The sequence below is a fragment of the Sminthopsis crassicaudata genome, chromosome 5 (genome assembly GCF_048593235.1).
Source record: "Sminthopsis crassicaudata isolate SCR6 chromosome 5, ASM4859323v1, whole genome shotgun sequence".
Classification (NCBI taxonomy): Eukaryota; Metazoa; Chordata; class Mammalia; order Dasyuromorphia; family Dasyuridae; genus Sminthopsis; species Sminthopsis crassicaudata.
Window position 1 is genome coordinate 152,494,600 of NC_133621.1, and position 12,217 is coordinate 152,506,816.

General features: G+C 32.2%; 1 protein-coding gene across 3 annotated transcripts in view; it reads right to left on the bottom strand.

The window, feature by feature from the left end:
* Positions 1-12,217, bottom strand: part of HGF (hepatocyte growth factor) — a 108,217-nt gene that overhangs the window by 21,916 nt on the left and 74,084 nt on the right. For all 3 annotated transcript variants that reach the window (XM_074268488.1, XM_074268489.1, XM_074268491.1), the window contains 2 exons: positions 5,860-5,962; positions 3,222-3,355 (listed from right to left, as the gene is read on the bottom strand). In XM_074268488.1, coding sequence (XP_074124589.1) covers positions 3,222-3,355; positions 5,860-5,962 — 237 coding nt within the window. The remainder of the gene's footprint in view (positions 1-3,221; positions 3,356-5,859; positions 5,963-12,217) is intronic.

The window sequence follows — 12,217 nt, forward strand, 5'->3', positions numbered from 1 at the left end:
CAAATAAAAAGGGATGGAAGGAAAGTAAATGGGACAAAATGCTTCATACAGGAGCTGGTACTTCAGCTACATATTGAATGGAGAAGGAGATGCATCCAAAGTGCATTTAAAGCATAGAAAATTTCCAGTGCCAAGATATGTATATGGGAGGTAGAGGACCCAGATGTGAAGACCACAGAGAATTCAAATAAGAAATTTTCTTGATTATAGAAGGTATGAAGGGGAGTAATGTTTAGTGAACCTAGAAAAAATACATTGAGGCTAAGTTTTGAAGTGATTTGAAATCCAAAGAGACATATTTCTATTTTATCCCATAGGAAAAAGAATTTTTTGTTATTCAACAGAGTAACAGGGTCAGATTTGTACTGAAGGAAATTAATTTTAGTACCTTTGTGGCAAATAGGTGAAAAAGGGGGAGAGGTAAAGCAGAGAGAACTAAGAAGCCATTGGAATAGTCTAAACAAGAGATGATGAAAGCATGAATTAAAGTATTAGTAAGGAGAATAGGTCAGATGTGAGAAGTGATTTAGAGGAAGAAATAGTGAGATTTGTCAACTATGCTTTGTAGACTTAGTCACCATTGAATATAAAGATATCTCATGACTATGTTTTGTTCATTCATCTGGCCATTGGCATATGCCCACATATACATATTTTAGTTTGCTGAAGATTTCTATAAACTGTTGCTTAGAAATTAATCTAAAACTTCAGGGCTGCTATAATGAATAAATTTTATTTTGTAAACCTTAAAGTTCTATATATAATTGCTATATAAATTATTGTCACTTTTGTACTCTGGTTTTCAACCTCATTACTCAACTGATATGGTTCTCTCTAGTGTTACCAAAGATCTCTTAACAAATTTGATGATTTTTTTTCATATAATCTCATTTTAATTTCTCATGTCAAACCTGGGAACTAGGTACTATTATTATTTTCATTTTATGCTCAAGAAAACTGAAGCAAACAGGCATTTTTGAGGCAAGTTTCAAATCCCGGTTTTCCTGAGAGTACAGGACTCTATCCACCGAACTACTTAGCTTCATCTTTTGCTATGACCAAATCAGCTAAAGGAAAGGCTTCCTAATTCACTGCAGCCAAACAGAGGTAGTACCAAGCAAAGTAGGTTTGGTGTTGCTGAACTGACAGTTCACCCCATAACCAAGAAACTGGTTCCAATCCTGTATCTGACATACATTCTGGCAGTGTATAAAGTCATTACATCCCTCATTGCTTTAAGCAATTATCTAACTCTAATATAATTATATTATCTAACTATCTAATCTAATGTTGCAAAAAAGAGTACTGATCTGAACTAACAGAAAGTTAGCTTACTTGATAATTCCCCATAACAATGAAATCACAGGGCTAATCCTCATCCTTTCTATTAAGACAGAGGTGATACAAATTATGGGCAAAATAGAAAAGTACCCAGGGTACAACAAGCAAGAAAATATAATAAAAGATACTTAAATATTATTCTAATGAGGAAGACTTTTTTTCCTATCTAAAATAAAAAACAAAACTCTTTTCCATGACACACATTATTTTATGATGATTTGTTGTATGTTTTACAATGAAGAAAGTACAAAATCCTCCAAGGGATAAAAAACAAAGAGGTGTATGGTCCCCCACAAGTGACAACAATACCTACAAAGCATAAATGCCTTATACAAAGATCTGGGATACTGCCTTTCACTTAGAGAGGTCTATGAGATTGAGAGGCAGTGGTATATCACAGTGTGTCTATACCATCTGTGTCCATGAGAGTACCTCTTCCATAGCTGTAGAAATCTGTATTATATTTTTATTGATGATAGACTTGAAATGTTTTCAGTCATGTCTGGTTTGGGGGGATCCCATTTAGAGTTTTCTTGGTAAAATGACTTGCCTGAGATAAGTATCTGAGTCCAGATCTGAACTTAAGTCTTCCCAACTTCAGATGTGGGACTCTATTCACAATTGCCACCTAGCTGCACTGTATTATTATATAGAAATTATATTTACACCACAAATGGAAAGAAAAAAGGAAAAATCAGAATAAGTACTGGGAGATGGAGAGATGTATCAAAACAAACGTAGAACAAAAGAAAAAGAGAGAGAGAAACAAGTTTTGGTTTTAAATCAGCAAATTTCTTTAGAAAGCCCTATTTTTTTTACTTGATAGAGATATACAGAATTGTGATTCTTTTTTCAAACACAAGATACTTTATTCAACAACCAGCTGATTCTGGAGGGTGTAATTTATGGAAGATATGCTACTAAAAATGGGTTATCAGATTCACAAATTATTTTAATTTTCTTTAGAATTTCTTTTAAAACACAGCTCACAAACCTGAAGCTTATGAGGTCAGTCTGTTTTTTGTTTGTTTATTTAAGTATTCTTTCTTTTTTAACTACAAGGTAGTGAAATGTAGGACATTTTTATTGGTTATTTAAAATGCATCTGGTTTTTCTTTGTCTCCCTAGCACTTAGCACAAAACCCAGCATATAGTAGAAACTTAAAACTAATTTTACTGAGTTCTGGGATCCTATCCATGTGCATAACTCTTGAACAATTCAAATTGCCACCTATCCATAGCTGCCTGAACTGTAAGACTCCATGGTATCATTAAAAGTTCTTAGGGAATAAAAATGACAATACATTGGTAAAAGCCGTATCAATCTCTGGAAACATCTATTGTTATTGCTTATTCCTTTTAGTAATGTCTGACTCTTCATCACCTCATTTGGGCTTTTCTTTGCAAAGATACTGGAATGATTCATCATTTCCTTCTTCAGCTTTTTTACAGATGAGGAACTGAGGCAAAGAGGAGTAAGTGATTTGTCCAAGATCACATGAACTCGGGAAGATGATTCTTTCTGATTCTAGTTCCAGCATTCTATTCACAGCACCATCTAGCTATCCTGGAAAGTTCTACCATGATGAAAAGTTTTCACATATGTTCCTAGCAAGATACTATTTTGCAATGACCAACTGAATTAAGTATGCATGGTCACTTGTTGATGACTCTTTGTGATATAGAAATTAATAAACAAGAAAACTCCAAAATGGATACCAGATCTATGCAATCACCTTTCTACTTTTACAACACAGTGGTAAAGCAGTAGAACAGAGGCAGATCATGTGAAGAAATTACATCTATAAAAAATCACTACAATTGAAAACAGTATAATTAAAATATTTCTACTGAAAAAGATTAGAAACAAGCACACTTACAGCGAGAGATTGGGCAGTAATCCCAAGGAACTAGCAAATTGCCTGTATAACACCATGGCCCATGAGCATCATCATCAGGATTACGGCAGTAATTCTTATTCAGTTTACTAGCATCTGGTTCCCAAAAAGTATGTCTGCATAAAAACATGTTACAAACATCATAAGCTGTTCACTCCAAGAAAACAAAATATTACCAAAAAAAAAAAAAGCGTCTATAGCTTGTATTATAGATCTTAAACTTTCACTACTTATGTAAAAATTCATGTATGTTTCAATGAATCCTTTCTTTAGAAACTTTCATCTTAAATTAAGGATATAATTTTTTTATTTTATACTGCTGGAATCCTTTTCTGTTAAATAGAAATATTTTAGTTAGAAATATAAAACTATTTTGCTATCTGTTCTATAACTACTGCTCTGAAGTGAAAAGGATGAAGACATTCAAAATTCAGGCCTTCAAAGACAAAGAAAAAAAATTTGTATCTAAATTCATATATGAATATATAGTCATCTTAATCTATTCAAATGTTTATAGATTTTGCATCATTTGCAGTTATCAAAAGTATATGAGCTTAAGTAATAATGGAAATTGAGAAACAATCCAAAGGAAATCAGATTACAAAAAGTAAATGATATAATAAAAATGGAAAACAATCTTCATGCAAACCCATGTAATCTTCATGTTTATGAGATACAATATTACTGAGAAGTATGAGAAAATCTTCTGCAAAGTATTATTTGAATAAGATTTTTATATATGCATTTTATTAGACATAATTAATGACGTTTTCAACTTAAGGCCATTATTGAGAAAGTAATAGTGTGTCTCTTTCAAACATTCTCTCTCTCCTAAATTTTCATCCTTTCCTTATCCACTGCTTTCTTCCCTGTTATGTATAAGCATATCCATTATCTTCCCCACCCTTAAAATTTTTATTGAATCCTAGTAACCCTGAATGCATCCCATAAATCTGCCTTTTCCCAAATACTTAAAATAAAAAGTCTACCATCACTATCTCTACTTTATCACCCCCCCCCATGTATTTCTCAATTCCACTGAAACTAATCTCTTTAAGATCATCAGTGAAAGAAAGAAAGGATCAATGTGTCTGTCATATTGAGTCAGCCCTTCTTATTTCTCATCTAGCCTAGTGAAATAGTCTAATTGATCTTATCAATCTCTCCTTCTTCCAATGCATTTTCATCATGCTGCCAACTAGTAATTCTTAAGTCAGTTAGTAAAACTTTAATTATGCACTGAGTATGTGTTAGATATAATGCTAAGTGCTAGGATCACAATAAAAGGGGAAAAAAAACACTGCTGCTGTTTTCAAGGAGCACTCATTCTAATGGAAGAAACAATATTTACCAAAAAATCTGCATACAAGACAAAGACAGTACAAATAAAAATTAATCTCAAAGAAAAGGCACTAGCAGTGAAGTAAGGGATAATGGAAGAAGAGCCTCCTGAAGAAGACAGTATTTGAACTGAGTCTTAGGTGATTCCAGGAGGTGAAGATGTAGAAGGAGAGCACTCCAATCATTGGAGGCAGCCAGTGACAACATAGGTAAAGATTATAGCTCTCCCTGCTCTTAGAGTTTTAATGGTTCTGTTGTCTTTAGGGTTGGGCAGCTACATAATACAGTGGGTAGAATGCTGGCCTCAGACATTTGTGTGACCTTGGGCAAGATACTAAACCCTGTTTGCCTCAGTTTCCTCATCTGTAAAATGAATTAAAGAAGGGAATGGCAAACCACATCAATATCTTTGCAAAGAAAACCCTACAAGGAATTACAGAAATTTAGGCACCATTGAAATGACTGAATACCACCACAACCACCACCAAAATTGCCTGTAGGATAAAATACAAAGTGCTTTGTTTTGCATTTACAGTTTTACAGTCTGGTTTCAACCTATTGTCCAGACCAAATTCACATCAACCACCCTAATTTATTTTATGTTCCAGGCAAATTGTTTTAATTTCTACTCCTTAACCTTTCTTCATTTTCTTCATTCCTCCATACAGGTTTTTCTATGCCAGGAATGCTTTCCCTTCTCAATTCCATTTCTTGGAATATCTAACTACATTAAAGACTGCACTATAGTGCCAGCTCCTACATGAGGCCTTTCCTGATTCCTCCCCCTTCCCCCCTCCCCCCCCACCAGTTGTTAGCATTTCTTCAGCCTTCTCTTGTACTCTAGAATGTAAACTACTAAAGACAGTCTCTATTTTCATTTTTATCCTTTTATCTTCAGTATCTAAAACAGTATCTGGCATGTAATAAGTAGTGAAATGACTACCCCAAATCTTAAATCCCACATTTCTGCCAAAAGCATTTTCCTTCTCCTCCCATTCCTGATGTTCTTATCACATAGTATTCTTATGTACAGTCTCTGTCTTACCTCCCCAGGGATGCCATTTGCTAATTTTCTTGACAGTGGGAAGTTAGTTGTCAGTCATCTATTTAGAAAGTAAGCCCCTCCAAATATAGCCCCCTTTTCACTATAGCACATTGCCTTGAAATTTGTACTTCTCACATTTCCAAGTAAAGAATCATTCACATACTATGTATATATTTTAATACATACTTGTGCTATTACCATATGTTGATTATTCCATAAATAAAATTTACTCACCGGTGTAAGTCTTCCATATTTTTGTCCCACATGGAACAAGTCAGCCCAGATCTTGTTTTGGACAAATTTCCCATATAATTCTTGCCATTTCCACGATAACAGTCTAATTTTTAAAAAATGAAATGAAAGTTGAGGGACATAATCATTGAAGAAATGTATAGGAGAATGTAAGGATAATTATTTCTTTAAAAGCAACAAAATGCAATAAAAAAACATTTAAAAAATAAACTATTAACAATATAAATTATTCAGAATACAAAATTCCTACTCAAAGCCCAAGTCCTTTAATGTGGAACAATTATATGATGCTTGTTTTTTAAGCTAAATAGAGGACTTAAACAAGTTCACTTATTTTCTATATTAAAAATAATTAAGAAATATTAAGAATCCCTGCAGCAATAAAAAAATAAATGTATGTAGCATTCATTTTTAATGTAATTTTTTTGAGAATTGGAAAAGTCTATAGTAATAAGAGCACTTGACAAGGAACCTAGACAGGACTCTTATCTATGTCATTAGTTTTTTGGGCAAACTTGGGTAGCTTAGGCTAAGTCATCAATTCTTAAACTTTTATGTGTATGTTTGGCTTTCTGGTGATACTTATGTGCTCCTTCTCAGATGAATATTCTTAGGGGGGAAAAAACATAATTGAAGGAAAATGTAATGTATAATTAATGTTTAAAATTAAATTAAATATAAGTTTAATTAATTAATGTGTGTATATGTGTATAGTTGTATGAATAGATAGACAGACAGACAGACAGACAGACAGACAGATAGAAAGATAGATAGATATGGATATTGATAGATATAAAATTTCCTATCCAACTTCACAGACATACATATTAAACCCCCTTCATCCCCATAAATTGTATTTTATATACTTGGGGTAGGGGTTGAACATCTGGGGATGTGCCTCTTCAAGCATTCTCTCTTTCTCCTAAATTTTCATCCTTTGCTTATCCACTGCTTTCTTCCCTGAATCAGGGGTTAAGAACCTCTGATCTATTTTATCTTTAATATTTTTTGATGCTAATAATTCTAGAATATTCTCAGGCATTTCTCTAACATTTTTAGTCAAGTGAATAACATGCTTAACTTCAATATTTGTCTAGGCATTTATCTTAATGCTATTTATTAAAAGGGTGCTTTTTATATGTACACATCAACAACTACATTGAAACTGCCTTGGGGATAGAGAATATGCCTTCTATATATTTTTTTTATCTCACACTTTACCTATCACAGTAATTGAGCCCAATTGGCTTCTTAAAACAAATTGGCTGATAATTTAGTAATAGTTAATATTTGTATAGTGTCTACTCTATGACAGTCACTGTACAAAGGGCTTCACAAATAACTCATTTTAATCTCACAACAACCTTGGGAGGTACTATTATGCCCATTTTACATTTGACAAAACTGAAGTAAATGATAGCTAAGTGTCCTGCCCAGGATGACACAGACAATATTTGAGGCCAGATTTGAACTTGTCAGACCATCATTCTATCCATTGAGTCACCTGAAATTTATCTTTTGTCTTATATTTCATTTCCTGTGTACTTGTCTATGTATCAACCCTGCCTTTCTGTGTAAAATAGTCAAAAACTATTATTTTTTTTTCTATCTCCAACATCTAAAACAAAGCTTTGTATGCAGTATTAATAAGTATTTACTGAATGTAATGTTTTCTACAAAGTCATCTGTCTTTAACATGTTTTTTCTTTTCTGTTTTTCTTGAAGTCTTTCTTGGATAATTAACTTGTAAATAACAATGTATATCACTACATGTGCAGATCTCTTTGTGCCACATCTAATAGTCCATAAATTTTGCTTAAACATTCAATATAAGAAAAAAATTATATATATGATTGTTTTGGGAAAATAGGTTTCATTAACTAAAGTTTAATTGGAAATTGTATTTGACATATTGCTAAAATCGTTTCTTAAATATATTATTTAAATTCACTGAATATATAAAAAATAATCTTATCTTGAATTAAGATGATCTTAGACTGACTTACATTTATAATTTGAAAATGAACTATCATTACACATGTAGAATCAGAATCTATGAAATTGGTCTCTGCTAAGTTTAGAACATACTATGATTTTTTTAAAAATCAGAGATGTCAATTTATTTTGTTATAACAATATAATTTAATTGCAATTTGATGGTGATTATATTTAGATAGAGATAAGTATTTCTAAACTTTATAGTTAGTCCCAAAGGTTTTCTTTCTCCTCTATTTTTCCCCTACAGAGCACTAGTAAGAATATTTAAGTGTGTGAACTTGATTCACTGATTCGTGAAGCTTTTTATGAAAATTCCCCATCAATGTGATAGAAACTTGGAAAATAAATGCTTTTTTCCTACCAGAAAACTGTTTTGCTACTGTTGAAACATTCTTGAGCTAAAAATAAGGTTTTTGTACAGCTCTTAGTTGGTGATATTCCAAATAATTCAAAAATAATGAATTTCAATATTGAGTCAAAATCTTTTTATATATGTAATATATATATGCATACATATATATATATAATTTCATTATATTTTAATAAAATGTAAAACCCAATAATGATAAGGAGAAAATATGTCTCTAGCACTTTCATACAGATATTAATCTCTAAATCTATTTCCTTTCTCAACTTCTTCCTAGAGTTCCAATCAATTATTCATTTAATGAGTCAGTAAGCATTTATTAAATACTCACTATATACCAAGCACTGGAGATAGAGCAAAAGCAAAAAGTCAAGGAAGTGATAGATATATAAATCAGACTATATAAGATGAATGCTGATAGAAAGTAATGCATATTTTCAATTGCCTGTTGAAGGCTTTCACCTGAAATATTTCATTTACAAATTCAAACTCAACATGCCTCAAAGTGAATTCATCAGCTCCCATTCAAAACTGCCCTTCCTACTAACTTTATCTCAGTTAATGATACTCAATCCTCCTGGTATCCCAGTTTCTCTGGTGCATAACCTTTGATCACCTTTTGCTTTTCTTTCTCTCTTAGCCCATTAAATCAATCTGTTACTAAGTCCTATTGTTTCTCTCTTCTCAATATTCCACACTGAAACCATGCTAGTTCAGGTAATTGGTCTTGTTTCCATTTTATCATCTCTGCAGTCCATCAGTACCTGAGTAATAAATCTTCCATATATACTTTTATTGTCATTTTAGAGCTAATAAAAACTTTTGTGACAAATAAATAATAGAGCTAATAAAAACTTTTCAATGGCTATCAATTATCTAGCAATGAAATTTTATATTCCTGGTTCTAACACTTTGGCTAACTTTATCTTTTTATTTGCTTTTAAGTATTTTGCATTCTAGCCAAAAGAATTCTTTCCATATCCTTTTTTCCCCTTCATTGACCTCTTCTAAGACTTTGCTCATATCACTTTACACAAAACTTAGGCTCCTTCCCTAATTCCATACTTCTATCTCCACTAACTTTCTTCCCTTCTTCAGTATCTAATTCAGAAGAAATCTTTCAGGAAGTGAGTGCTGCCTCAGCAGATCCCTTACATCATTTTCTAATTGGCCCTCATCACTTTCTTTCTTATAACTTATGTATTCATAGGCATCAAGTAGTATCTTCCAGGCCCATCTCATTGTACTATAAACTACCTAAAAGAAAAATCATATATCTCTTTGTATTTCCAGTGCCTAGCACAGTGCCTGGAGAACAGTAAAGACTTATTAATGCTGGTTGAATTGAATTGAATATATTGCATATATATGCCTTAAAGCAATTTAATACAAATCCAAGGCTCATACTAACTTCATTCCAACCTAACATTAACCCCATTTTCAAAATCAATTTTTGTGAATATTATTGAGTAGATAATAGAAAACACAGATGCTACCAAATATTTTTTAATAATTTGTTTCAACTTGTACAAGAATATCTAAAGAATAGTAAAAACTGATTGGAGATTCAACTGCTTTCCCATTCACAACCTTCTTTCTTAGTTATTAATGATTAATGACACTAATAAGATGGTGAAAGTAGTTAAAAAGAGAATTAGTAAAAGTAATGGCTGTCATTCTTCTCTTTGTACTCCTAATGCCTACTACTGTGCTTTGAAAATAGTAGGCTTCATAACTACACCCAGAGAAGGAACACTGGGAAGTGAATGTAAATTGGTAGCACTACTGTCTATCTACCCAGGTTACTTATACCTTCGGAATCTAATACTTAATGTGCAACAAGAAAATGGTATTTACACACATATATTGTATCTAGGTTTTATTGTAACACATGTAAAATGTATGGGATTGCCTGTCATGGGGGGAGGGAGTGAAGGGAGGGGGGGGAATAATTTGGAAAAATGAATACAAGGGATAATATTATAAAAAAAATTACTCATGCATATATACTGTGGAAAAAAATTCTAAATAAATAAAAAAAAGAAAATAGTAGGCTTCAAAGATATATTGGTCAAGCTGAATTAAATACATTGGACATGTGCTCTAAAGCAGCTTAATACAAATGCAAGTCTCATGTGGGAGAAGAGGAAGGATCATAGGAAGATGGTGGAGTAGGTCATTAAAGTCCAAGCTCTCCAGATTTCTCCCATAAATGGTAGACTCATCTGAGAAATATAGAAACTTTCACTTCCCCGATTGTGTGGGGAGTCCAGGATCTGAGACTGGGAGGATTGAGGAAATCTCTGGAGAATAAGAATGCCAGGCCTACCTGTGCTGCAGAAACCTGACTCTGGATGAGAAGAAACCAGTAAACTTGGTAAGTGCAGAAGCTATGGGGCAGGGAACCTAAAGACTATGGATACTTGCAGGAGGATAGAGTTTTGATCTGGGGTTTTATGTCAAAGGGGAAAGCGGAAGTGAAGCCAGAAACACCATCCCCACCTTATTCCTACTTCAGGATCACTTACACTAATAAGCTCTCTTAAAAAAAAAAAAAAAAAAAAAAAAAAAAAAGGACCAAGTACAAGGAACTCAACTATAGAAGAATAAGAAAGACCAGGGTTCATCTTTAAAGGAAGACAAAGAAGTTTTTTTTAAGTCTCTTCTACCCCAAAAAATGACTACCTGCCCAGAAAGAATGTATAGAAGAACTCAAAAAAGACTTTAAAAATCAAATGAAAAAATCAAGGAAAAACTTTTAAAAATTAGAAGTACCATTCAAAAAACACAAGATTATGAAAAGAAAGTCAATCAAATAGAAAAGGAATTATTTGAAAATTAAAATTGGGCAAGGGGAAGCCAGTAAAGCTATAAAAAATAACAAAACAAAATATAAAAAATGAAAAATTATAAGAGAATGTAAAACATCTTATACCAAAAAACAAGTCTGGAGAACAGATTAAGAGAAAACATAAGAATAATAGAAATACTTGATAGCTATGACCAAGAAAAGAACCTTGACACAATATTATAAGAAATAATCAAAAAGAATTCATCTGAAGTGATAGAATAAGAAGGGAAAGAGAAAATCACCACTTCAAAGAGATCTTACAAGGTAAATACATAGGACCATTATAGAAACCTCTCATATCAAAGAGAAAATTTTACAAGAAACCAAAAAATAAAAAAAAATTCAAGTATGCTGAAAGTACAATTAGAATTGTGTAGCATTTATCAGCATCTACAATAAAAGACTGCAGCCCCTGAATATTACATATCATCTACCAAAAGAACAAGTTCTGTGGCTAAAAATATCACATCTAGCAAAAATTAAACATAATATTGAATGGAAAAATGTAAATTCAATGAACTCAAAGATTTTCAAGATTTTGTCTCAACCAAACCTGAACTCAATAGAAAATTTACCATATAACAGCTGATATCAATGATTGATTTCAAGATTCTCAATAAGGACAAACTGTGTTTTATATGTGGAAACTGAACCATATATCTAAGATTGACATCAATGATTGAGTTGTTCAAAAGAAAGATTGGGACAGAGATGAGTATGTTCTAATTCTAAAAAGTAAACTATCTAGGAAAAGATAAAAACAGTAATTAGGCTATATGAATGAGATACAGAGGAAGAACTGAAACGGAAGCATTAGATGAGGGAGGAGGGATGGTAGTTGTAAAAACCTACTCACATGAGGAACAGCTTAAGAAGGGAAGATTATATATATATATATATATATATATATATATATATATATATATATATATATATATATATCATAACGAATATAGCATCTTCCAAAATCTATAAAGAAATAAGGGGAAGAGGGAATAGGATAAAGTGGGGTATAGTGAAATGTGTAGATTAATGGCAAAGGGATTTAAAAAAAAACAAAGAGTAGTATTGAATAAGGTGAGGTATAGCAGGGTGTTTATATTAATGGGAGTAGGATAAGGTAT